Raw genomic sequence first — 23,415 nt, forward strand, 5'->3', positions numbered from 1 at the left:
TCACCACTGTGCCGATTATCCACTAATATGATCTATTCATTTGCAGGCCTGCCTGCTGAGGCCTGTATGATGAGTCGCGAACAGACGAAGATGACAGTGGCCGAGGCTCGTCAAACTCAATGTGGTCTCCCGCCAGGACAGCCTGAGGAGGCCGGGCCTTACCCTCAGGCCTCAGGCTTACACCCTCGTACATCAAACATCCATATCGCTGTCATCTCCTTGTAAGTCATTTCATTGACATGAGGTCCGTGCATAGCTCTGACAGATGGGGCTATGCTCGCCGGCCAGGCTATGAATAGCATCGACCTCTACAGCGCCTCTCGCATGCATAGGCTCCGGGCAGTGCGCAAATACCGCACATGGATGTATGTATATCTTATTTGGTCTTTGAGCGTTCTCTGCGGTCGTCCGAGGCATACCCGGATGATGCATAGACACGATGAAATCTCACATTCCGTGAAAAATGGAGCAAGCGGATCTATCAAGAGTACCGGACTGCTGGGTACGTACCTTTGCGTTACAGTTTGACATACACGGGGAGGGTCCGCACCGAAGTAGCAGTTGATGTTGCGTCCGTGATCTTCCCGCGCGCAGAACATCACAGTTGGCAACGCGATAGAGTATGTACAGCTCACGTCTCTCGTATCTTTCTCTCACTCCCGTCGAGCTAGATGCTTTTGCCGTGTCTCTGTCTCTGCCTGCGGGCGGGATGTATTATCCTCGCAGCTGCAGTCTGTTCTCTGTTTGTGACCGCTGAGCAGGTCAACAGGACAATCGACGATACATGGGGGGACTCGGAGACCCACATCGCGCCCGTGTACACTAGCGACTGGAATGCCGGGCAGGGGTGCTCAGGTTGCGCCGTTCAGCCCAGTGCGAGCGAGGCATACGATGGTACATGGCATGACACAACTTCGAACAATCCGAATGCTACCTCGGGTCACTATGCGACGATACAGTTCACAGGTGCGCTATCCATTCCTTCTTACATGGACGGAAGTAGCACTCATTGGCCATGTCTGTACGCAGGGACTGCAATTTGGGTGAACTGCATTCTCGTCAACTCCGCTAACACGGGCGTCACCATTTTCACCAATGCTAGCTTTGAATTGGACGGGACTATAGCTGGTACCTATACTCATATTCCGGATTCCACTCCTGGTGCTCCAACGTACCTTTACAACACGACCGCATTCAGCAAGACAGGTCTCAGCAATACGTCGCATACACTGGTGATGACGGCGATACAGGGGTCAGCGCCGTCTCTCCTGCTGTTCGACTATGCCATATACACGTAAGTTCGCGACCTATATGCAGCCGTCCTCAAAGCTGACAACTAATTTATTGCTCAAGGTTTGATAGCGGCGAGTCGAGCGCGTCGAGTAGCTCTGCGTCAGCGTCGTCCTCAAGCACCACAACATCAACTCCGGGCACCCCAAGCAGTACGAGTGCTATCGTAGATGCGACGACCAACAGTATGTCTATGGCATACCAATCTTATGTGGACGTTTCTCATGATGCGATAAGGTTCGCCCGTTGGTGCGATTGCCGGCGGCGTTGTCGGCGGGGTCGCCTTTATAATGATCTGTATCCTCCTATTGATATATTTCCGGAGACGACACAATGCGCACAGAGTCGCCGAGATGGAACATGGGGTAACCCAGCCTCCTGCCTTCCCGCCTACACCTACTCCCAATTATGCCAGCTCACTGGGGCCTCCGCTGCGCGCTCAGCATCCGGGTTTGCTCGCGGCAGTCACCATGCCAATCAACGAGACACCCCTCGCCTCTACCGGCTACACCAATCCCTCAAACGAGAAGCTTCCATGGATCGTACCACCCTCAAACCACGAAGGCATGATGTGCGAGGCTGAGACCCTCAGGCAGCAGGTAGCAACCTTGCGTGCCGAGCGCCAACCAGTCGTCGGAGGCGCAGTGGCAACAAGCAGTCAGTCAGCACCTACGAGCACAACCACAGAATCTACGCATGCGTCGTCGAGATCGACGGACATCGATGTGACGTTGAGGAGAGAGCTGGCGTCATTGCGGGTGGAGATGGCACGATTGAAGGCGGAAACGGAGGGGACTGTGAGGGGCAGGGATCCGCCTCCTGCGTATGCATAGTAAGTCGATGGGATCGTTCTTGGACTTCATGATGGTATCCTGTCCCATGTGTTCTCTGTAAACGGTGTACACATACAAAGTAGTGTTAACAAAACGGCTGCATCTCACGTCATTATGACTGATTTCTGCTTTTATGTCCACGACGGAGACGATTGTCAGTTCGGAGATTTCTCAGCCTCGTCCGCACATATTCAACACCATCGCAGAGCGGATCGGCGTAAAGCCATCCAGCTTGCGAGTCGGGACGTCGGCTTCACGGGGATTTGCTGTTGCATCTCTGTCTTTCGACAGACGTCAATACGAATGGTTGGATGTAAACGTCTGCTGTCATGTATACGACGAGCCTCAGACAATGACAGTGAATCTGGAATGTTGACTTCGGGGACTGGAGATACGGCTCGGTAATCCATGACCTCCTCCAACTAAGCATGACCCTCCGCTGTAGAGTGGGCGTATGCAGGAGGTGCGTCGATAAACCTAGCGATTCCTTCTGCCTCCGCCTTCAACCGTACTACCTCGGCCCGCAGTAATGCGACTTCCCCTCTCAGCTCCGTATCATTCGACTGGATGGCTGGTCGAAGGGACACCGCTGCAGCAGACAGCACGTCGACCGGTGCAGACGAGCTGTCCGATCCGACGTTGGTCGTGCGTTGCTCAGTGGCGCGCAAGCTCGCAACTTCCTGCCTGAGATCTTCAGCCTCTCGCACTAGGCATTCGTGATCAGATAGCGGTGCATCATTCTCGCCGGACTGGTTGTTGTCGATTGGATAGACGTAGACCGTAGGAGTAGAGACATCCGTCGGGCGCGCATCTGCCACGAGCGAGACTACGTGAACAATGTGGGGCTTGACAGTCACATCTGGAGACTTGGAGACCGGTGTGAACCGGCCCGTCTGTCGGGGCAGAGTCGGCGAATGGCCTGAACGAGCATGACCAGACGATCTCATGAAGAGCTCGACCGGTACGCGCACTACAGACCGTGATGATCAGAGTGGCTGCTTAGTAACATATGGACATCGGACATACGTAGTCCGGGTCAGAGATGGCCATAGTGCGGAATACTGACATTGACTTGACCATACCTGTTCATCGCCGTGCAGACCTCGGATGACGGAGCAGACAGTGGACAGGGTATCTCAGACAGATGAACGCCGATAAGGGCTTCAACAGGGTGTTTTCGGACTTGTAATTGATTGATCGGAGTTACAATACACTAATACACTTGTGATGACTGACAAGATGTGAAGGCTTATACCAGCTGGGCGCCGTTTTCGCGATGACTGTGTCACCATACACTAATATCCACATATCTTTCAGACAAACAACAGCTACATGTAGTAAGATACAGAGTGATCTACAGAGGGACAGTGAGCTGTAGGTTGTCCAAGCAATCAAACTACAACCAGATCGGGACGATCGAGCTGTGGCTTTCGCGGACTGACGCACTGGTCAGTCACACTTGGTCACGCCTGTGATGAGTTGACGCAGACGTCGAGCGGCGTTTACAGCTGTCGACCACGACAGCGGCGCTGACAGCGAAGCGACGGCCGACTGGCCGTGCATGCACTGCTCATTTCACGCCCCCATGGCACTTGACCTGATCATGAGCGGTGACCAACTACAAGCGTTCTGGGCGACTCTGGTCCTGAAAGACATTCAACTTGGCATCATGCAATGCGCCGTACCTGGCGGGGCCGTCGGTGTTTTACCCGTTAAGGTCCCCCGCCGGCCCCGACACGGCGGGTGCCAGTCACTGCCTCGCAAAGCTGAATTCATATAAGATAGCTTGGGCGCGAACCTCCTCTGATCCAGCAAACATGTCTTCCCCAAGCCAGAACGATTCCATCAACGACTTCGACGAAGGCGGTCGCTTTCGACACCCGTTCACGGACGTCAGCGGCTACGACTACTACGGATCGGACGATGATGATCCCGATGACAAGGATACGCCCCGTACCCTTGTCGAGATTCGTATGTGCGCGCTGAGCGCCGCCATACGCGAGAAGGTCGACTGGCATGTCAAGTATCGTGACGAGAAGATACGGACCAAGTGGGCGGAAGAGATTCGCGAACAACAGAAAGACGTGCACCCGAGCCTTCAACTAACGGAGAACATGGTATGTTGAGTGGCGATACTTCTTTGCCGTGCTGAATCCTGATTGCTGTGGAGATAAACTATGTCTTGACTGAACTTGACGCGCACGCCGCGATGCGTGACCCGAACACAGGCATTGAGGTTCGTCTCTACGTTCAAGTTTTGCTTCGATTCACGTTCTAGCTGTGTACACTTCAGCCTGGTCCATGCGAGCGTACGTGGAGGTCCGATCAACTCATACCCGCTAGCTTGAGGACGGAGCTGCTGTCCGCAGTTGCGCCCCTCGAGTCGGTTCCCGACTCCGAGAAGGACTGGCACCCTGGATCCGACGGCAAAGTCTTGGATCTCGTCCACCCGTCGCTGTATCCCGTCATTTATGGCCATACGACATCGACGTCCGCTGAACTGCTCGAACCTCGCATAGACAACGACATGGACTCTGTCTTCACGTCCGGGCGTTTCCAGTGGCTGCCGTCAGACTTCCACGTCGCCGACGACGGAACCGTCAAGCTGACGGCGCCCTACATCAACAACATCCACCCAGAGGACCATGCAGCCCTTGAAAAGGTGATCCCCACAGTGCTCGAGCGAGCGGTGCCCATGTTCGAGTGGGTGCTCTCAGATCTCGCACGCGAGAAGCAGTTGCCGACACGCATGGACCTGAAGGGACGCAAGTTCCCCGGGTGCATATGGGATCCCGTAAGAGCCTTCTGCTTGACCAAGGCTTATCTATGCTGACAGTGATGACTGACAGACCGAGCCTAGTGCCGAAGAATCGGAGGAGGAAGAGGCTCTCGAGGCGGAGATTCGCCGCCTGGAGGACGAAAATCCAAGAGATAATGGACATCCATGGGTTGACTACTGGACAATCATCAGGCATCAATGGTTGGACAAGCAAGCGAAGACGTGGCCCGATAGCAAGCCGGCTTACGACCATGGCCTGGACGCAGTGAAGAAGACTATCAACTTGCGCGGACAGACACTGCAGATCATCGTTAAGCTGGCGAATATCGTTCTCACTCCCGAGAACCCAGAGTACGGCGGAGGCAAATGGCACGTGGAAGGTTACCTGAGCTTTCCCTCCAAATTGTGCGCATCCACTGAGCGGACTTGACAGGCATGAATAACGAAGCCATCGTCTCAACGTTCATCTACGTGAGCCCTGCCATCTGTTTGCTACGCACCGTGGTGACTCACCGCGGACCAGTACTACGATTGCGAGAATCTCACGGAATCAACGCTTTCCTTCCGCAACGCCGTCAATGCACCACGATACCATGACCAGGAAGACAGGTACTGTATGACGCATCTATATGGCCTTGACCGGTGTGTACTCTATGCAGTAGCCGTGCTTACCCTTTCGTTCTGACGGTGCCTCTCCAGGGACGATAACTGCGTGCAGGACGTCGGCAAGGTCATCACGAAGCAAGACAGGTGCATTGTGTTCCCGAATCTATACCAGCACCTTGTTTCGCCCTTCCGCCTGGCAGACCCGAGCAAGCCTGGCCACCGCAAGATCCTCGTGTTCTTCCTGGTGGATCCTCACATCAAGATCCCGTCCGCGTCCATGGTCGCACCGCAACAAGCATCGTGGATGCAACGCGCCCTTCCGGGAACCGTGCTGTGGGACCGTCTGCCCGTCGAGCTGCAGGATATCGTACTGGACTATGCGGACTTTATGACAGATCAGCAGGCGAAAGCCTACCGCGAGGAACTCATGAAGGAGCGTACGGCCTTCGTTGAGACGGTCGACCAGAACCGCTTCGGTCATGAATTCAATATGTGGTACGTACAACCCAGATACTGTCCGAGGTACGCTGTGTGCTAATAATGATCCGTCCGTGCAGTGAACATTGAGTGATGCCCTAGTTTATGCCCGTGGATGGCCAAGTTATATGTACAGTACTAGCAGGCTGAGTATCTTGCTGTCCATTTCACAACGTAGTTCGTATCCGTTGGCGGCCGGTCGATGATTGAACGGGCCCAACAGTCGAGCCATCAATATTCAATGCGTCATGACTCTGCCCATTAGCCATAGATCCAATACCCACTGTCCCTTCTCCTCGCTCGCCGCATTGCATCCATCGCAGCTGCCTTCGCAGATGCCTCCCGCTAGGTACACTAGTAGGGCAAAGAGCCTTGCTATCACCAAAATAAGTGCCCGCCGATGGTGATATTAGACGTGTGGGATAACTAAACTAAATGCACGAAATCTGTGTGGGGCATTTGTTAGAGGCCTCGCCATCGCAGCCTTGAATGCCTGAGGATGGGAATACGCGCTAAGAGACGGGGATGCAGGAAACCCGGTTTAGGCGCGAGCAAGGCGGTGAGTCCCAATCAGGCAAGGCACCTTCCGCAAAAGGAAACCATGCTCCTTTACTGTAGATCGCCGCGGCGCTTGATGTTGACCCAGCGCGATTTAGTGCCATGTTCGTACCACTTAGCTCACTGTCGGTCCCTACACCACATACATTTCAACATGGCGGTCTATCCGACCAAACGCCTGGCTGCCACCCGTGGTTTCTCTCATCGGGCCACATCCAAAACCCGGACATGTCACATCTGGACGATACGTAGCTAGGTGTCTGTTGGAACGTCCATGCTCTCAGGCAAGGCCTCTTCCTCCACCTCGCTGAAGGATCTTTCCACATGCTGTGAACACTCTGCGACATCATCACTCGGAACGCTGCACGCTTCCGTGGACTTCGTCTCATCATTTTCGAGGCATTTGAAGTGGGGAGATCACTATGGCTCCCCTTAACGGAGTGCGAAAGACCAGAGATCGAGTGGCTGGAGGCCTTCATGCGGGAACGTTTGCCACGGAGCACCGATGGCGCGGTGCATCTTACTTCAGTGGCAATTGGGGACTTATCAAAGGCCGAGATACAGGTGGATGTTTCGGTTACTGCTCCATGAACAGACGTCAGCCTTTCTGCATGTGCTGTCGGATGATATGGTTGAGAAATCTCAGCTGCCAGGGAGGGGACCACCCTTAGGGTTGATGCAGATGAGCCCATTCCTAAGGTGTGTTACACCCATATCGCTGATCACACAACATTCACGTCGTGTATGTACCAGCGTAAGTGAAGTGTGGCTTATGTCATTCGCAAAGGCAGTCTCTATTCGTCTGGGGCCGTTGCTGAGGCCTGTGGTTGGTGAACGTTGAGAACTCATGTACATCATATTTGTATTGCGCCGATCTGGTGCATCGCAACGCGCCAATTGCACATCAGTAATTCAAATAATATCATCATGAACTCAGATCTGCTCTAAGTAATACATTGCTCGTAAGAAGTAACAGTGGCAAAATCGAACGTCGTGTCCAGACATCAACCTTCCTGCTGCGTGGCCTTGCAATAGTCCTAGAGGTTCTACGTGAGTGACAGGTCATGAAATAGGAGTCGCTAGTCTCACCGCATTTCCTACTGGGTTCAAAGCCCATCTGGTGGTCAGAGTGAGCACCACTATTCACCGGATTTTACTGCATGGCCACTTACGTCGGGAATGTGACGGTAACACCACCAGCGCCCGCTAGCGCGAACTTCAAGATCCTGTTAGCTGCGCCTCCGTAGCTCATGTAGGCCAAACTTACCGAAAAGATGAAGACAAAGATTTGAGAGCCCTGTGAGTGGATCGGTGAGATTCAGTTCCCCATTGCTGGTCATGATGGCACGTACTCCATCGACAGCCGCGCCGAACAGATACTGGTGTAATGACGTGTAAGCAAATTGCCATGTCTGTCGAAATTCGACGTACGTTATACTTCCTGAACCAACCAGCACGGTACTTCCGGATGTAGAAGTGAGACGTGAGCCCAATCAGCATCCAGGTGTTGATATATCCGTTGGTTCCACCAGCAAGATCACCGATACATGCTGAAGAGCAAGCGAGTTTGTTCAACATAATTACAACACCGTCAAAAGGTAGCGTACCTGCCAAGACGGCCGTGTTAACTTGCTTGAGCCAGGTCCAACGGAATCGCGTGTAGATATACCAAGGGAGAATAGGGAGCACGAGACCGATGACAAGGCCAAGGGGAACGATGAAGTAAGGGCCTCCTGGTCCATCTAGCGCAGACTGAGCATCGGGAAATGTAGCGAAACAACTGCACATACAGATCTCCTTGCCCAACGCGCCCCAGAGAATAGCTGCAGAGCGCACTCAGTACGTTTCCGAACGAACTATATCTCGCGTACCATTTGCGTTGTACGATTGAATTTGTTGCCCACTCCACACTCGGGTACCCTCGTTGCTCAGCTGTGGAGCTACCACGTTAGTCGTCGACGAAGCATCAGAAGATGAGGACAGACCAGGATAGTGCGCTCGTTCTGTACAACCGTCTGCATGATGACGTCTAGAGGAATGTGAGTGACAGATTTTGAGCACAGCCCGGGCCATATCTCACAATTGAGCAATGCGCCAACGATTGTCCCTGCCATCTGCACAGCGAATGTCACCTACACGACATGTTCAGCCATATGTCCCCAGTGCATTCGTGAAGCAATCAACCAACCCTAGGAGGCACTAGCACAAGAAGTTACAATCAATTCGCTCACAGTAGAAAGATAGATAGGCTTACGCTTCGTATACTGGCCGAGCTTGAGATCACTCAGCATGCTGGCTGCTTGGATGAGCGATTGACTGGAGTAGAGTTCGAAGTACTGCAAAGACGACTGTGAGTATGCCGCGTGGCGCCGGGATTATTTTCCTACCATGTTTCCTTGAGAGGAGCCTGGGATCAAAGCAGATGCAAAGATCTGGAAGAGATTCGTGATACCGGGCGTCCACCTAATCGGTTCAGTTCAGCTATTCGGCCCAGTGGGCTGGATTGCGAGAGCTTGGCACTTACGCGGCGACAGCGTACATAGCGCCATAGAATGGCAAGATCATAGCGGCGAACAAGAGGGCAACGATCAGCGCCCACCACGGCAAGCTGAGGGGCAAACGCTCATGAGCACGATTTGTGAGGCTAATGCCAAAGATTTCATACCCCGAGCGCTCGGTGTACGCGCAGACCACTAGACAATGGTGTGACTTATCGATCCCTTGGGTGATAGGCATGTTACTCACTTGCGGTGATGAAGGCTAACGACTGTCGTGAGCATTGAGGATGGCCGCAACACTTGTGATGGAACTCACCTCCCAGAGTCACGGCGCCATACCACCACATCGGTACTGTACATAGACAATGAGCAAGCTTCGCTCATCTAACGTACGTCGTCACGCACCTTCCTTGTAGACCTAAAAATCAATGCAATGATTAAAAGAACGTCGAGGGTACAGCCTCATATATACTCACTCGCATCTTCTGATAGTGCAGGTCGGTAACCGGCTTACTCCTCAAACTGCCCACCAAAACATTAGCCATTCATCCAAGGATGCGTCGCGGAAACCTACTAGTCCCAGAATGCTGTCCAGATCTAGGGTCCGTCTGCATTAGCACAACTCAAAAGGGCACTGTGCGCAGACATACCTCCTTCCCGTGCCAAAGGCCGATGTGTACGAACATCGCTCCGATAGACAAATTGACACCGAAGTTGTAGATCTACCGTGGCCATAGTTAACGATCCACGACACGTTCAACGATGATTCCCTGTACGCACCACGGTGGAGCCGCTCTGCCATGGCTGTCCATAGATTGCATAGGCGGTCTTGTTCAGACTCTGGTCGCTGAAGCGTCATAGGCGTAAGTGGGTAGCACCACACGACAGCGCGCTCAAAATACTCACGCCGTCAGGATTAGATTCTGGTCGTAGATCGTCCCATTCTCATCTGGGCGGTTTGCGTCTCAGTTCGCTGTTGGCGCAATCTGACGCAAGAGACACTCACAGAACCTGCGCAATTGTGAGACGAGCGTCAACGCCTAATCGACGACCGTGCTTGCAGAGTACTCACAAGTTCTAGACGCGCCACATCCTCATGTCAGACATCCGATAATCCGCCGACAGAAGGAAAGCCTACCTGGGAAATGAACGGGAAGTTCTGCGAGTGCCTAATATGTGCGTGAGAGAAGGTTGGAGCGAGACGGCCGGCGATCCCAGCTCACCATGCGTTCGACGCGAAGATAGCAGGGAGGAGCACGTAGTTGATAGCCCATCCCACGTATGCTGAAGACGCGTAGTCAGCAGTGGGCAGGCACAATGCGCAGTCGATCGGTGCTAATAGGCTCACTGGAAATTTGCGTCGCGAGCGGCTGGTAGAACGGCGCACTTGTGATGTCTGCGAAGACTTGAATGTATGCGCTCGATAAACAGGGAGACGAAGGAGACGCACTGGCCCAGTCAAGACCAAATCCCATCAAGCCCATGCCTTCATTACCCTCGGCGCCTCCGAAGATGTACGACACCCAGTCCGAGTTACGCGCACATAGACAGACGATGTTGAACGAGCCGAGCAGAGGCGCGATCCACTACGAAAACCATTGTTCAGCAACCCGCACCCGCAAGCAAAGTGGATAGGGGCCCACCTCAGGGAACCACTGTCGGTTTGATTTTGCATGATGAGCCCGCGATCAAACAAATTCGCGCGCTAACTGCATGAGTCACTCACCTCGTACACGAAGCTGTCCGGGGCCGAAGCGTACACTTCAGCATCACGTCGAAGCCATGCGACACAGCGCAGCAAAGTGACTCACATCAAGAATGTGACGATCCAGAAGAAACGGAACCTGTGTGCATGTCGTTCCTCCTGTCAAACGGTGTCGTACAAGGTACAACGGGCGCACATACCGCTTGCCCTGGAGAAGCTCGCCCTTGCCTCGGTGTAGCACGTCGAAGAGGTTGACGTAAATTAGGGTTTGCGGGTAGAGCATAGTCGTTGGGTACACCAGGAACGCGCCTAGATGGATACACAGATGCCTTCGTAAACGTCGAGGAACGAATCAGTATAGAGAGATGACTTACGGTACATCCCCGCAAACCCGTATCCGATGAGCTGAGATGCGAGAAGGGTAAAGATGGCGTTTCCAGGCTAGTTGATTAGAGTGAGCATGGCGAGGCCAAGGGGACACGAGGATAATGGCGTGTACCCACATTGACAGTGATACCGTAGAAGAGATCGTCTGAGGCAAAGACGAAGACAGCCTGTGCTGCCGTGCTGGTAGTGCCGTGAGCTTGTGCTGCAGAAAGTCATCCTTGAAGTAATACATACGCAGCAGTATTCGCAAGGATCTGTGCGGCGACGTGTTCCTTGATGTCTGAAGAGTTTATGTTGTTGAGTTGACGGAAAGCGAGAACTGATATCGGGAGGTACTCACTGAATGGTCCAGGATTCAGGAACTTCCAGAACCGACTGCCGTTATTCCAGCGAGACCCGGGGCCCGGGATCACACCCTCGAAGAACCGACCGATCATGTAGGCTAGTAGCTGAAGGAACAGCGCAGAGACAGCGATTACTTGGGGCCGGAATTGCTACGCGATGGAATCAGCCATCTGTTTTGTGAACAGCGTTGTGTAGTCGGCACTTACGAAGAGCATTCCAAGGACGGCACCGAACACAGCGAGGCCGACACCGGTGAACCACATGCGGAACGTATGTATCATCAAGTCGGGATCGTCGTCGCTGCTGACAAGGGCCCGACTGAAGTCCTCTGCGGTCTCGAGGACCTTCTCACGTCCGCGTTCGTCGTAAAGCTTGACATCGACCTCCACTTCATCGACAGTAGCCCCGCTTGACAGCGAGCCTGCCTTCTCGTGCTTCTCATTCGTTTCGCTACCGTGTTTCTCGTTGGACTCGTAGTCAGGGGGCTGCTCATCAGTGTTGTGGTCGATGTGCGGGAGCTGCTCGACGACTTCGGCGGCGTCCTGTGCATCCATCGGGGCGAGCTCGGGATCTAAGAGCGCCATGGCGGACTCAGGGAGGGGGCGAACCGCGGGGTCTATGGATCGTCAGCAGGAGTTCAGGGGGGGCTCAAATAAATACGCCGCGCCATGGGGAGCCTCATAAGGCCAGCGGTGCGCTCGTGTGCGTATCGTGTGCCTGAGGTCAGCCTGGTCCAAAATTAAGAGAATACCACCCGGAGAGACGTCTCTGGAACACGGCAGTGGGAACGCGTCCGGCAGCGGTGAGTAAGAACCGGGTCGTGTCCCGTTCTCGCACGTGAGGCACGGTGGTTTAGAGCGACGTTATCGCGAAGCATGGTGCGCATTGTGACGATGTATGCGTGCTCTCCCGGAGCATTCCTGCGGTTGAATGGTCGTCAGATTGCTTCCGGCGGAAAGCATCATGATCACCTACGACCGGATGACCCGCGTGTCAGTAGTGACATATCGGTCTTTCGTGGGTAGTGGCCTTCAGCTATCTGCATTTGAGTTACATGTGCATGTAGATAGGTCTATTATTGATATTTGACCTTGGTCCGTCATGTCCATTGCGTACTAGCACAAAGGCACAATCAGACGGCCCACAGGGTCTCTGTGCGCCAGGAGCGACAGGGGCCTGGCGTCTTGCACATTGCACACGGCCCTCTCGTGAGACCGTTCAGCACAATTGAGTAACTTCGTCGGAGTCTTCGGCACTCAGGGCTGCAAGCCACGGTGTCCTTGAAAGGTGGCAGAGTTAGGCAATTGGACTTCATGGATACCAGAGACGTCCTTACTCGCTCCATGAACTCTGCCAGACAAGCAGTTGTACGCCGCATATAAGTACTGCTAGACTCTGCTAGAGCCATCGTGTTCACGGGCAAGCCGCAAGCGGAGATAGGAAACGTGCGAAGGACCGATCCTTCCGATTCCAACCTGACTCGGAACGCCAGCAACCACTGGCTGTAGACGCCCAAGTCCCGCATCCGCGTCCCGATCATGATCGAAGCGCCACAATCCCGGTGGGCTGCGCCGCCGACTTGACTGTGCCTGTGGCTGCGGGCAGACGACTCAACCCCTACGCCCATCACATATCATACGTACCTGCTGATTTACTCTGGTCTCTATCTCAAAAACATGGCCGTCAATGCTAACGAAGACACCGAGTTGTAAGACCCCTAACAGCCTCTGAGCCTCACACTTGTTCACTGCCTAAGTCACGCAGCAATGATGCTCTCCGGAAACATGGCATCCTCCCGCCGCGACCGCCTACACCACCCTCGCCCTCACCGCCGGCCTCACCTTCACTCTCAGAGCAGCTCGAGGACATCAGCGACGATGAGCTGCGCGACCTTGCTGAGGACGTGAACAATGACGAGACCGAGCGGATGATCGAGATGATCCGCAAGCAGCGGCTCGAAGAGGACCGGAGAAGGGCAAAGGCACGGTTCGGGAGGGTGTACCCGATTGGGCGGGACGACTACACGAGAGAGGTGACCGAGGCGAGCAAGGTCGCACAAGAGGGCAAGCCGGAAGGCCATGGTACGGGTGTGGTGTGTTTCTTGTACAAGGACGGGTGAGTATGTGCTTCTCTTCTCTCCGCACGCTTCTGACTGCGGCGCAGCATACCACGGAGTGACGTTGCTTTTGAACATATCCGTGTCCTCGCGCAGAGGTATCCGGACACCAAGTTTGTCTCCATCGTCGGCGACAAGTGCATCCCCAACTTGCCTGACACGCGCATACCCATGATCATCATCTACCGCAACGGCGACGTGATCAACCAGATTGTCGCCTGGGGCGCAGACCGCGAACGCATAATCGAAGGCTTGTGGCTGCCATTGCTCTCCTCGATTATCATCTAACATTTGATTTCCTTTATTCCAGAGCTAGAAGCTGTTCTGCTCCTTGCGGGCGCTATCACCCCGCAGGAAATACCGAAACGCGGCCGCAACCGGCGGGGGGATGGCTCTGATGAAGACGATGCGAGCGACGAGGAGCCGTCCTCGCGGATGCGTTCCGCGGGCACGCGGACGAACAGGACGAGCGGCAAGAATATACGGCAGAAAGAGGAAGACTCGGACTCAGACTTCGATTTGTGATCCTTAGTGATGGTGTACGTATCAGCGGTGAAGTGATGAACGTGTAATGTCTATCGAGCAGCCGCGTCGGTACGAGCCAACTCTTGGGGCAGTTGACTCTGACGGACGAAAGGTGATGGGGCTGCCAACCCAGATCGGTATCGCGATGTGACAGTGGTTGTAGCGCGCGGCTGACACTGGCTTGGACTGTTACTTCAGTGCTTCTCCGCCGAAAGTCGTATCAACCAAATAGAGTCAATCACCCGACCTTAGGGACGGCGCCGCACCTCAGGCAAAGCGCCTCTGTGACGACCATCGGCAAGGCTGGCGGTAATACCTGGGCAGGCCAACCAGCTCGTAGGAACTCTTCATTGGAAAAGCGCATGCCCGCTCGCCTGATGACAGGTGAGTAATCTGATATAGCCTGACGGTGACCGAGTCCAGGTCGACCCTAACCAAGACCATATGACCTGAACTTTTGTGGTGGCCGACACCGACTGAAACTGTGCACCACATGGATGCACACTACTAGATCAGGATCATTCTTGGGTTATCCAAGGTGAGAATAATGCACTACGCGTTCACAATGTTGGCGATGATTACTGGCCGAAAGGGAGACGCAGCGACTAGCTCCTTTCATTGCCCGCAGTGACTCGTCGTCCAGGAGCACCGCTACGATGTGCACGGTAGCGCTCGCCCTCGTCGACGCTACCCATTGGCAGCGGGCGCAGATAAATTAAACCCACACACTTTCGAATTCCTGCTCCCGGGCCATGGTGTTCATATAGGTCAACTAACTTTTGTTTGGCTCGACGGTAGATGTCGAACTCGGCTCAGTAATGCCACGGACTCAAATCCGGATGCGTCTCATATTCACCACTATGACAATATCCAGGACCTGGCTAGCATCCTGCAGAACTGATTGCCTAGAAAATGCGGGCCGTCTTCTGAGCCTGATGCGATGACAATTAAAGCACTCCTTGTGACAGCCACGAACATCCCATTACATGTAGCGCTATTCGTTATGCCCATTGTCACGATAACATGTAGACCACAACACAGATGTATACCAATTACGACCCTTGGTCACTGTCAGTCACAAAGCCTGACAGACCCGAGTGCGCGCAGGGCTTCATGCACGGGAAAGTAAGCAGTGAGTACAAGCGTTGATTATCATACTTGGTACATATGCATGTGTCGGCTCAGTGAGCATTGAACTTACGATCCAGCGCCGGCAACCCGCACATCGCTTCAGCAAACATAGCCTCGCTGAGCCGGAGCAAGACCAGAGCAGCCCATCCCCAACGTAAGTCTCGCACACAGCACGTCATCCAACTCATGGGTATTAGAACCCCCTTAACCCAATTGAAAGCTATATGAAATACACAATGGCAAAATCAACATACGGGACCGCGCCGCCGTGAGCACGCGACAGAGACACATCCACCGTTGCCCGGCGGCGGGCCGTCCCGCGCGCGAAGGGGACAAACTGTAAAAAGGCCAGAGACGTCGACGTAGAGACAAAGACATGAAAGGTCAGAAAGGGCGAACCGCGTCGGGTGTGTACGGGTTACGGGGGCGTTGGGCAAGATGTGTGTATTTGAGTGTGGAAAAAATAGCATGAGACGAAGTGAACTATATCGCGACCGTGGCATGAAGGGAAGTGAGTGCTGGTGAGTTGCAGGATTGCGGAGAAGAGGGCGTCGGCGGCGTCGTCGTCTCTTAGACGATGATGCAATGCCGTTTCTTCTTGACCACGGGTGGTTCAAGCGCGGCGACGATTGCCTGGGACGCGGATTAGCGGAAGGGGGACGACGGCGGGCAGCACAAACGCACCTCGTCGAACACGTTCTTCAATCCCTTCTGCGTCAATGCCGAGCACTCTACATACTTGACGGCGCCCAGTTCCCTTGCAAGTCGCTCGCCCTGGTCCGGGGTGATGGGGCGCTGCTTCTGCCTCGCCAGCTTCTCCAGCACCTGGGGGTCATCCCGCAGATCGACCTGCGTGCCGACGATGAGGCAGGGCACGCCGGGACAGTGGTGGTGCACCTCGGGGAACCATTTCTCCTTCACGTTCTCGAACGACGGTGGCGACGTCACACTGAAGCACACGAGGAACACGTCCGTCTGGGGGTATGATAATGGTCGAAGACGGTCGTAATCCTCTTGGCCTGCACGCGAAGAGGCGCGCGAAAAACAAGGGAGGCGCTGTGTTGAGAGGGGTCGGCTGCAGAGCAGTGGAGAAAGCAGGCGTACCAGCCGTGTCAAACAAGCCCAGCGTATACGGGTCATCGCCGATCATGACGGTGACTGCATAATTGTCGAATACCTTGCAAGGTTTTCAATCGAATATGCTCTGACGTGGTAACGCGGTGGAGACTCACAGTGGGCACGTACTCGCTGGGGAACTTGTTCGTCGTGTACGAGATCAGCAGGCAGGTCTACGCACGCCGCAGAGCATTAACTAAGTTGTTCGCACACGGAAGAAGAGGGGGCGCACCTTGCCGACCGCACCATCTCCCACCACTACGCACTTGATCGTCTGCATGTCTCTCCTAGGTATCTATCGCGTGTACGAGGTTGTTCTGCAGACGGGATCGGTGGTCAGCATCTCGCAGGAGCGCAGTCCGATCCCAAATCGGTCGAGCGCGGTTCCCAGGGGGTACATGTTTGGTCTCGAAACGCGTTGTCATGCATAGGAGTTTCTCTGCGTGCGGTCGCGTGGCAGGCTGTGAGCGGGCTGCTTGCTCACCTTGATGTACGCAGCGCGGGTGCTGCAGGATGGCGAAGCGGAAGCCTTCAGAAATCAAGGATAGCCCGTCGAGGATATTCTATCTGCGAAACGAACCAGGGCGCGGTCTCAGACCAACCTGCGGGGGCTATTACTCGGACGCGGGGGGGCGGCGGCGGGACGACGTACCTGTTGAAAAGCGAGCAAGGAGGGCGGGGGACTGCGCTTGGACGACGGCGGCCGACGACGAGCAGGACGGGCGAGAGTGATGGCCAGGCTGCCTTGAGGAGTCCTGACAACAACCAGTCCACCGCTTCACTGCCCGCTAGCACGCCTGCCCTGAACGGCCCCGCGGTATTCCTTTTCCGGGCATGTCCCCCCGCTTTGGGGACTTATCCAGCCGTTCTTAGACTTATTGCGCGCCAGCCAGGGTTATCTTAGGGTTATCTGGGGGTTATCAGGCTATCTTGGGAGGCACGCGGCCGCGGGCGGGTGCATTCCATACAGTGCCTAGTACATACACGACCTTGACCGCCGTGGCCTCGGCACCATTACTCTACCATCGAACAGGCATTGAAACTGCTGTTCACTCAGTGAGGCAGGGCTGATTCTACTGGCCAGCTGTTGCCGCGATACCGTAGCCGACGACCGCCATGGCGAGCACGACGACCGTGATGGACCCGTCCAAGTCAGTGCAGACGAGCAGAGCGCGAGCAGAGCGAGTATTCATACAGAGTCACGCAGGTGGAAGAACCTGCCTCCGCCGCCGGGCTTCAGTGCGCTGCAATCCTCGGTGCGTCACCCCACATCACACAGTTTTGCATACACTCATTCACTTCAACAGCACAAGTCGCAGCCCAAGTCCTCGCAGACATCCAAGCAGTCCTATGAGAGCCTGAAGACAAAACGCGCATGGGACTTTGCCATCTCCCCGGCGAAGTCGCTCCCCATGCAGGCATTCATGCTCTACATGTCCGGGGGCGGCGTGCAGATCTTCAGCATGGGCATCGTCTTCATGCTCCTCAGCAGCCCGTTCAAGAACCTCGCGACCATGAACACAGGTGCGTTACTCCGTCTTGTACCCGCCTTCAAATCAATATTCACAAGGGCTCCCAGCGTTCGCCCCCTTCGCGCCGAGCTCAGCGCCCCCGAAGGCATTCTCGACGCTCGTGCTGCAGAAGGTCGTGTACATCCTGTGCAGCATCCTCACACTGGCGTTAGGGTTGTGGAAGTGCCGTTCAATGGGCCTGCTCCCGACGGGCACCGGGGACTGGCTCGCGTTTGAGACCAGAGGGCAGGTACGTCGTGTTCTCACCTGGCGAGCCCTGGCCGTCCGTTCTGACATACACGCAGCCACCAGAGATCGCCCTAATGTGACCCCTCTACCTAGCCCGTTCCGGGGACCTCTCCTATCGTTGTAAGTTACCAATGTGACCATTACCACGCACTTAGGCTGGGATCGCGCGAAGAGCGGGACTATGTGCCCGCGCACGTCATGTCATGCCCGGTCATTGTCGCGGAGTGATCTCTCCGAGATGTCGTCTTGTTCGCTTCGGCTTTAGGCTCGAAAGCTTCACTGGCAGGTGACAGGCTACGGGGCCGACGGAGAATAATTTCATCGAGTATAGTCCATTGCGATGTCAAGCGAAACGTCCGGAATAGGCTGAGGTCATGTAAGTCAACGCACATCGGTCCCATACCGTAAGGAAAGGACGAAGACACGATGCCAACACACTCCTCGGGTACAGTACGCTAGTGTAGCAAGAGGTCCGTCGTTAATAGAAGTATGCCTACTCGGAGCCGTACCGGAACGAAACTGATTGTGTCCATGCTCATGAGAGGGAACGAGCGGAGTATCGTAGGTCGGAGGCGAGCAGCGATTGGTTAGGAGGGTCTAGAGTTTTGGGTCTAAAGAGTCTATGGTGTAACGATATAGTGGTAGCATCATTGGACATCCGCCGAAGCGAGAAGCACGCTGGGGGATGCACGGAAAGCGCATGCAACTAAGCCAAGGTCCGGAGCAGCAGAGACGGGCTACTCACCATGAAGCAAGCAAGAATTCATTAATGAGTCTATCATCGGGGAGCCCAAAGCGCGAGCTTAGCGCATTCACGCTTGGGTGGGTGCGGGCATGCTACGACGACCCCTCCATCAGCCTCCTGCAAGACATCACTCAACCAGACCACTCACGCATGCCGCTTCCACACCTGGGAAGGCTCACCCCGCTTCCACACCTGGGAGGGCTCTCCGCGTTTCCATACCTGCGAGGGCTCGCTGCGCTTCGCGGGACGGGACGGGGTCGAGACGTCGTGGCGCTTCATCTCGAACTGCCTGAGGGAGCGCTTTGCGACGCGGCGCTCGTTGACGACGCGCACGGGGGTGGCGGAGGCGACGTCGATGAGGAGGGCGCAGAAGAGCGCGAGGAGGACGAGGAACAAGCGGGTCTGCATCTTGTCGGCGGTGGTTGAATGGGGGTCGAGGGTCGGTCTTGGGTCGACGTTCGTCTGCGGGCAGACGAGGGGAACGGGCGGCGGTGACGGGGACGGGCGAACGGAGGGACACGTTCCGGCGGGGAGAGCAAGCGGGGCGGGGCGATGTTATATATCGCTGCGCTCGGTAATCGCTCGCCGCCACACACGAAAGCCACAACTACACAGGTGCACCGTGCTGCCGGGCTTCTGTTCGGCGCTGCGCTTCAGCCACCGCGAAAAATGACCAACGTGGTCTGTGCGCGCGCGATAAGATTTTCGTAAGCGAGGCCGAACAGAAGATGCAGCCATGATGACGCACCGGGGAGGCGGTTCGCTCGACGCCAAGGATGCGGCGTCAGGCCCGCTCGTCCAGGGTCCTCGAATGCTGGTGGCCCAAGGCGGGGGACGGGCACCGTTTTGGAGACTGGAGAGGCAAGGGGCGTCCATCAGCGACGATTCATGATATTAACCCCTGCAAAGTGAGCGCCATGACCCCGAAAACCTGCCGGCAACCAACCCACTTTTAAGCGCTCGAAAGCGCGGGCAACGCTGAGTCGATGCTGAGTGACTCGCAGCGCAATGAGCCAAGTTCCTCCGTAGGCACAGTATGACACGGTCGAATAAGTATTAATTCCGATCTATATACTAGGAGTGCAGTATACAGCTTGTTATACTGTACTATCTACGAGAGAGAGAACAATAATTCACATATAAGTTGAACTAAATTCGGTACTAAAGAATGATCGTGCGTTCAAGCTAGAGCTTGATGTGTTTGCTAGCACGATGCTCGAGTGTAGCGTCGCCAGGACGCTTGCTAGCGGCTGACGGTCCTGCTGCGATCGCACTTCGGCCTCTGCATCAGGGATAGGATAGATGCGTGTTGCACTCGGGGCGATTGCTGTAAGCTCTCGCGGATCGATGTCAACTTGAATCGACGCGACGAAGGCTTCGCTGAGGCCCTTCGTGCGACGTGCTTCTGCATCCCAGTTCCGTGGGTGCTTGTGTTGAATATGGTTGAATATGTTGTACTTCCAGAACGTCGGTTTCTTCTTTGTTGTAGGATCCGTTTCGCAGAGATCACAGTGCAGAGGGACGTTGGTCGATGGCATGCACGCTGAGTACTTCTTTGCAGGGGCCAGAGAGAACTTGTGTGCGCGTGGACAGTTCGATGCCGGCTGATATGAGGAGCTTGTCTTTGTAAGATCTATATTGCACCCGGTTCGTCCGCAGAAACTGCACGGGTACCCTGGATGAATCTGAACATTGCTGACGCGTCAGTCGAAGGCTCGCTGAAATGCTCGGCAGCCCAACTCACCTGTTCGCGCAAGTTTGCCTCTGAGATCTCGAGGATCGCACGCAGTATGTGCTCGCCAACATGCGTCCGGCACATTGAGTCACCCGTCGTGTCCGTGACCTGGACAGACAGACCACAAGTCTCGCAAGTCGTGGCATAGTAGCCGTGGCGAGAGGGTGCGTCATTGTCTCGAGGTCGTCGTATTCATGATATGCTTGCGGGGCTGTCAGTCATGTAGGGCCATTGAATACAACAATATACTCACCTCCGAGTCCTGAAAAGTCGAGGGCAGGAAGCGGCGAGCCCGGAGCACCACTGGACTCGCAGTCGGCACCATCTATCTCAACTGAATCTGTATCCTCATCCGCCGACCCGTCCTCCGAATCCCATCTCAAACCAACTCCTCGCGCGAGCCTCCTGATGCGTTCTTCATGGCTTACGGGTGTTGGTGGTGTATACAAGTCCTCAGATGGGTAGTCATGGAGCATGGAATACAATTCCGCGACGGTGAGCAGTGTGGGTGGCTCAAGCGCGCTACAACAGGTTGGTGCAGTCGCGTCGACGCGTCTTACGGATAGCGATGACATACGCGTTTATTACGTACGCATATCTACTTCCATATGCGGCCAGACTGCCCACAACTCGACGTATGAACTACGTACACTCTAACTGCTTCTTCAGTAGTCTTATGGGACTCTCACAATACCAATGCACAACCTTTCATAACGGAGAACTCGTGTTACAACGCACTTCGACGAAAAGTGTTCAGAAAAGTTCGTGTACCCTTATTATCGGGACCCCGAGAACCTGCCGGGGGGTTGGCTTGGGGGGGGTCGATATCGGGCGCTAGAGTTGTGGACGCCCCTTGTGGAGAGGCCGTGTAAACCGCCTGCCGCGCTGCTCGGCGTCGGCATCGATGCAGTGGCTTAATTTTGCCGACTGCGGGGTCGTGCGCCCAGTCTTTCATGCTCGTTTTTCGGGGTACTGACCTGGTACTGGCCAAGCATTTTGAGGATACATACAACACCACCGTGACGGGCCGTCGAGTCCAGACGGTGGGCTGGATAAACCTAAGACGGAGTGCGTTCCCCGGTGTCTGTGTCGCGCTCGACGCGGGGAGGCGACCCGGATCTACATGTTTCTGTTATGTCATGACTGCGCCTGTCCATGTTGTCGAAGGTCAAGACCCTGAGACTTGAGGACGACTGCCGCAGCCGCTGCGAGAGGTCTGGGGCTGCAGATGGGGTTTGGGAGGCGCGATGGTGGGTGGATGTGGGCGATATGATGAACCCAGCGGGAGGCGCCCGTGAGCCCGTACCCCTGAACGTCGCGACTCGACGCATTTGTCCCGGATATTTGTCCTCCGAGGCCAAAGAACCCAGCGAGCGATCGGGCGAGGGGCGATCGGCCAAACAACACCCTTCGAAGTTACGAGAATTACATACGAGCGACGCTTTTGGGAAAGTCAGAACGAAGACATGCTTCACGAAGCTCAAGCGCTCACCGGCGACGTCGACGCCAACACTCATAAGTCTCGTAGACAGACGGCCTCCAGCACGCGGCGTTGACTCGCAGCACATGACAAACATACATTAGTCCATTGTAGCTGAGTAGGCATTACGTCCGAAACCGGTGTACGAGAGGAGACGTCCGTCAAAGTATCGTCAGGTAGTATACAGAGGTAGTACACGCAGCGTGGCTATCATCGAGGGCCATTTTGGTCGTAACGTCGGGATAGGAGCGGGAGCGGGCCCATTATACTGGTTGCAACAAAGTTCGTGGAGAAAAAGTCCGAGAATGTAACGCATCTGTTATGGGCATATACTTGTCTCTTCATCATCGTAGATAAGAGTCCGTAGCAAGAGTTCGACGTCATGAAGAATGGGCGGTAACACCCTGTCTAGGACCTATCATGCAACGAAATGAGTTCCACGTTCACTAGAAGACGACAGAGCGCGTTTACCAGACTCCGAGCAGGTCAGGATTGGCTGGTCGTGGTGGTTCCGCCGTACGGCTGGCCGGAGCCACATACTTTCTATCGGTTCCCAATCTCATAAGATGAACTCCATCTACGTCGAGATCGGCGATGAAACTTACCTAGACGGAGATGGGGAAGGTCGTGGGGAGGGCGAAGGCGAGGCTCTAGCGTGCAGACGTCGGACGGGGGTACCGGGCTGGCCACGCTTCATCTGGAACTGCCGCAACGCCTTCTTCTGCCGTACACCCTCCATGGGGACCGGCCGCGCGGTGGCCATCAGGAGGGCGCCCAGGAGGATGATCAGGACGAGGAGGAACGACGGGCCCTTCATGGCGGGCTACGGGGTCGCTGCACGGTGCGTGATGCGTAGACTCGAGCGGGAGCGTCGTTTGCCGGAGGGAACCCGGGCCTGGCGGACACGCGGGGACAGGCTTTATACCGATCTCGGGGCGGGCCCGTAGATGTGCATGTGCCATCTATAAAGGGAAGCGCAGAGCCATACTCAGCTCGGCCTCGCGTGGCTGCGAACCAGAGGAGGCTAGCCAGCTGCTCCCTGCGTATCGCCCAACGCATTCGTGCTCCCGTGCGTCCACACGCAGAGCCTCACCCCTACCCAGCCCAGCGCGCCCCGCCTGGCCGGTCCCTGTCAATGGCCTGTGTCCGACGTCGGCGGCGCGCTACAGCAGTGCTAACGCTGGCCGCAGGCCGTATACGGGGAACAATGGCCGGGGCATGGGACCCGGTGGGGTAGGGTGTCCTGGATCCCGTCATAGGAGGTGCGGTGTGCTCATCGACGAGACGATGGGCTGAATTAGACCTGATCATCTGTAGCATAGCTCCGCA

At 55.4% G+C, this 23,415-nt stretch overlaps 8 protein-coding genes across 8 annotated transcripts; 4 read left to right on the forward strand and 4 right to left on the reverse strand.

Moving 5' to 3' along the window:
• The first annotated feature begins 480 nt into the window (after nucleotides 1-480).
• On the forward strand, nucleotides 481-2,252 carry C8Q71DRAFT_732519 (uncharacterized protein). The gene is made up of 5 exons (XM_047922264.1): nucleotides 481-620; nucleotides 668-966; nucleotides 1,030-1,294; nucleotides 1,354-1,475; nucleotides 1,528-2,252. The coding sequence occupies exons 2-5, from the start codon at nucleotides 672-674 to the stop codon at nucleotides 2,121-2,123; spliced, it is 1,278 nt and encodes a 425-aa protein (XP_047783407.1). The 5' UTR covers nucleotides 481-620; nucleotides 668-671; the 3' UTR covers nucleotides 2,124-2,252.
• A 1,660-nt stretch (nucleotides 2,253-3,912) lies between these two features.
• Nucleotides 3,913-6,385, forward strand: C8Q71DRAFT_732525 (uncharacterized protein). The gene is made up of 8 exons (XM_047922265.1): nucleotides 3,913-4,240; nucleotides 4,294-4,359; nucleotides 4,417-4,917; nucleotides 4,973-5,282; nucleotides 5,336-5,373; nucleotides 5,426-5,544; nucleotides 5,602-6,003; nucleotides 6,066-6,385. The coding sequence occupies exons 1-8, from the start codon at nucleotides 3,941-3,943 to the stop codon at nucleotides 6,073-6,075; spliced, it is 1,746 nt and encodes a 581-aa protein (XP_047783408.1). The 5' UTR covers nucleotides 3,913-3,940; the 3' UTR covers nucleotides 6,076-6,385.
• A 1,162-nt stretch (nucleotides 6,386-7,547) lies between these two features.
• Nucleotides 7,548-12,062, reverse strand: C8Q71DRAFT_852929 (OPT oligopeptide transporter; the record flags this gene model as incomplete). The annotated part of the gene is made up of 38 exons (XM_047926878.1): nucleotides 7,548-7,580; nucleotides 7,633-7,660; nucleotides 7,716-7,759; nucleotides 7,811-7,840; nucleotides 7,896-7,922; nucleotides 7,975-8,093; nucleotides 8,151-8,285; nucleotides 8,334-8,366; nucleotides 8,415-8,475; nucleotides 8,529-8,572; nucleotides 8,624-8,675; nucleotides 8,732-8,742; nucleotides 8,798-8,879; nucleotides 8,931-9,006; nucleotides 9,068-9,151; nucleotides 9,209-9,236; nucleotides 9,289-9,303; nucleotides 9,358-9,393; nucleotides 9,447-9,459; nucleotides 9,518-9,563; nucleotides 9,616-9,638; nucleotides 9,692-9,763; nucleotides 9,822-9,888; nucleotides 9,948-9,990; nucleotides 10,048-10,081; nucleotides 10,180-10,210; nucleotides 10,265-10,325; nucleotides 10,390-10,437; nucleotides 10,492-10,627; nucleotides 10,685-10,696; nucleotides 10,768-10,780; nucleotides 10,853-10,885; nucleotides 10,947-11,055; nucleotides 11,121-11,187; nucleotides 11,250-11,313; nucleotides 11,368-11,413; nucleotides 11,474-11,627; nucleotides 11,685-12,062. 38 exons carry the CDS (start codon nucleotides 12,060-12,062, stop codon nucleotides 7,548-7,550), a joined length of 2,388 nt encoding a protein of 795 aa, XP_047783409.1.
• A 934-nt stretch (nucleotides 12,063-12,996) lies between these two features.
• On the forward strand, nucleotides 12,997-14,253 carry C8Q71DRAFT_200326 (thioredoxin-like protein). Its single transcript, XM_047916952.1, has 4 exons — nucleotides 12,997-13,186; nucleotides 13,243-13,593; nucleotides 13,642-13,844; nucleotides 13,905-14,253. The coding sequence occupies exons 1-4, from the start codon at nucleotides 13,155-13,157 to the stop codon at nucleotides 14,117-14,119; spliced, it is 801 nt and encodes a 266-aa protein (XP_047783410.1). The 5' UTR covers nucleotides 12,997-13,154; the 3' UTR covers nucleotides 14,120-14,253.
• A 1,567-nt stretch (nucleotides 14,254-15,820) lies between these two features.
• On the reverse strand, nucleotides 15,821-16,646 carry C8Q71DRAFT_699799 (cell division control protein 42; the record flags this gene model as incomplete). Its single annotated transcript, XM_047920085.1, has 5 exons — nucleotides 15,821-15,883; nucleotides 15,935-16,269; nucleotides 16,355-16,427; nucleotides 16,483-16,539; nucleotides 16,599-16,646. 5 exons carry the CDS (start codon nucleotides 16,644-16,646, stop codon nucleotides 15,821-15,823), a joined length of 576 nt encoding a protein of 191 aa, XP_047783411.1.
• Nucleotides 16,647-17,269: 623 nt separating this feature from the next.
• Nucleotides 17,270-18,442, forward strand: C8Q71DRAFT_845044 (DUF1077-domain-containing protein; the record flags this gene model as incomplete). The annotated part of the gene is made up of 6 exons (XM_047926600.1): nucleotides 17,270-17,517; nucleotides 17,574-17,622; nucleotides 17,674-17,890; nucleotides 17,946-18,127; nucleotides 18,220-18,246; nucleotides 18,392-18,442. The coding sequence occupies exons 1-6, from the start codon at nucleotides 17,483-17,485 to the stop codon at nucleotides 18,440-18,442; spliced, it is 561 nt and encodes a 186-aa protein (XP_047783412.1). The 5' UTR covers nucleotides 17,270-17,482.
• A 78-nt stretch (nucleotides 18,443-18,520) lies between these two features.
• On the reverse strand, nucleotides 18,521-19,378 carry C8Q71DRAFT_200414 (uncharacterized protein). Its single transcript, XM_047916953.1, has 3 exons — nucleotides 19,022-19,378; nucleotides 18,872-18,963; nucleotides 18,521-18,804 (listed from the first exon to the last, which is right to left on the reverse strand). The coding sequence occupies exons 1-3, from the start codon at nucleotides 19,277-19,279 to the stop codon at nucleotides 18,774-18,776; spliced, it is 381 nt and encodes a 126-aa protein (XP_047783413.1). The 5' UTR covers nucleotides 19,280-19,378; the 3' UTR covers nucleotides 18,521-18,773.
• A 492-nt stretch (nucleotides 19,379-19,870) lies between these two features.
• Nucleotides 19,871-21,152, reverse strand: C8Q71DRAFT_732549 (uncharacterized protein). The gene is made up of 3 exons (XM_047922266.1): nucleotides 20,860-21,152; nucleotides 20,616-20,808; nucleotides 19,871-20,556 (listed from the first exon to the last, which is right to left on the reverse strand). Exons 2-3 carry the CDS (start codon nucleotides 20,688-20,690, stop codon nucleotides 20,005-20,007), a joined length of 627 nt encoding a protein of 208 aa, XP_047783414.1. The 5' UTR covers nucleotides 20,691-20,808; nucleotides 20,860-21,152; the 3' UTR covers nucleotides 19,871-20,004.
• Between the last annotated feature and the right edge of the window lie 2,263 nt (nucleotides 21,153-23,415).

Source organism: Rhodofomes roseus (assembly GCF_022264815.1).
Source record: "Rhodofomes roseus strain CIRM-BRFM 1785 chromosome Unknown C8Q71scaffold_2, whole genome shotgun sequence".
NCBI lineage: Eukaryota > Fungi > Basidiomycota > Agaricomycetes > Polyporales > Fomitopsidaceae > Rhodofomes > Rhodofomes roseus.

Bases quoted from the DNA above. Each gene is read 5' to 3' on its own strand.
- C8Q71DRAFT_732519 (XM_047922264.1), top strand. From the start codon at position 672: ATGCTTTTGCCGTGTCTCTGTCTCTGCCTGCGGGCGGGATGTATTATC. The intron at 967-1,029 runs GTGCGCTATCCA...GTCTGTACGCAG, and splicing joins TGCGACGATACAGTTCACAG to GGACTGCAATTTGGGTGAAC. The intron at 1,295-1,353 runs GTAAGTTCGCGA...TTATTGCTCAAG, and splicing joins TTCGACTATGCCATATACAC to GTTTGATAGCGGCGAGTCGA.
- C8Q71DRAFT_732525 (XM_047922265.1), top strand. From the start codon at position 3,941: ATGTCTTCCCCAAGCCAGAACGATTCCATCAACGACTTCGACGAAGGC. The intron at 4,360-4,416 runs GTTCGTCTCTAC...TGTACACTTCAG, and splicing joins ACCCGAACACAGGCATTGAG to CCTGGTCCATGCGAGCGTAC. The intron at 5,545-5,601 runs GTGTGTACTCTA...GTGCCTCTCCAG, and splicing joins CATCTATATGGCCTTGACCG to GGACGATAACTGCGTGCAGG.
- C8Q71DRAFT_200326 (XM_047916952.1), top strand. From the start codon at position 13,155: ATGGCCGTCAATGCTAACGAAGACACCGAGTT. The intron at 13,187-13,242 runs GTAAGACCCCTA...TAAGTCACGCAG, and splicing joins GCTAACGAAGACACCGAGTT to CAATGATGCTCTCCGGAAAC. The intron at 13,845-13,904 runs GCTTGTGGCTGC...CCTTTATTCCAG, and splicing joins CCGCGAACGCATAATCGAAG to AGCTAGAAGCTGTTCTGCTC.
- C8Q71DRAFT_200414 (XM_047916953.1), bottom strand. From the start codon at position 19,279: ATGCAGACCCGCTTGTTCCTCGTCCTCCTCGCGCTCTTCTGCGCCCTC. The intron at 18,964-19,021 runs GCGTGAGTGGTC...GGGTCGTCGTAG, and splicing joins CCCAGGTGTGGAAGCGGCAT to CATGCCCGCACCCACCCAAG. The intron at 18,805-18,871 runs GTGAGTAGCCCG...TGCATCCCCCAG, and splicing joins GAATTCTTGCTTGCTTCATG to CGTGCTTCTCGCTTCGGCGG.
- C8Q71DRAFT_732549 (XM_047922266.1), bottom strand. From the start codon at position 20,690: ATGTGCCGGACGCATGTTGGCGAGCACATACTGCGTGCGATCCTCGAG. The intron at 20,557-20,615 runs GTGAGTTGGGCT...AGCAATGTTCAG, and splicing joins AGGCAAACTTGCGCGAACAG to ATTCATCCAGGGTACCCGTG.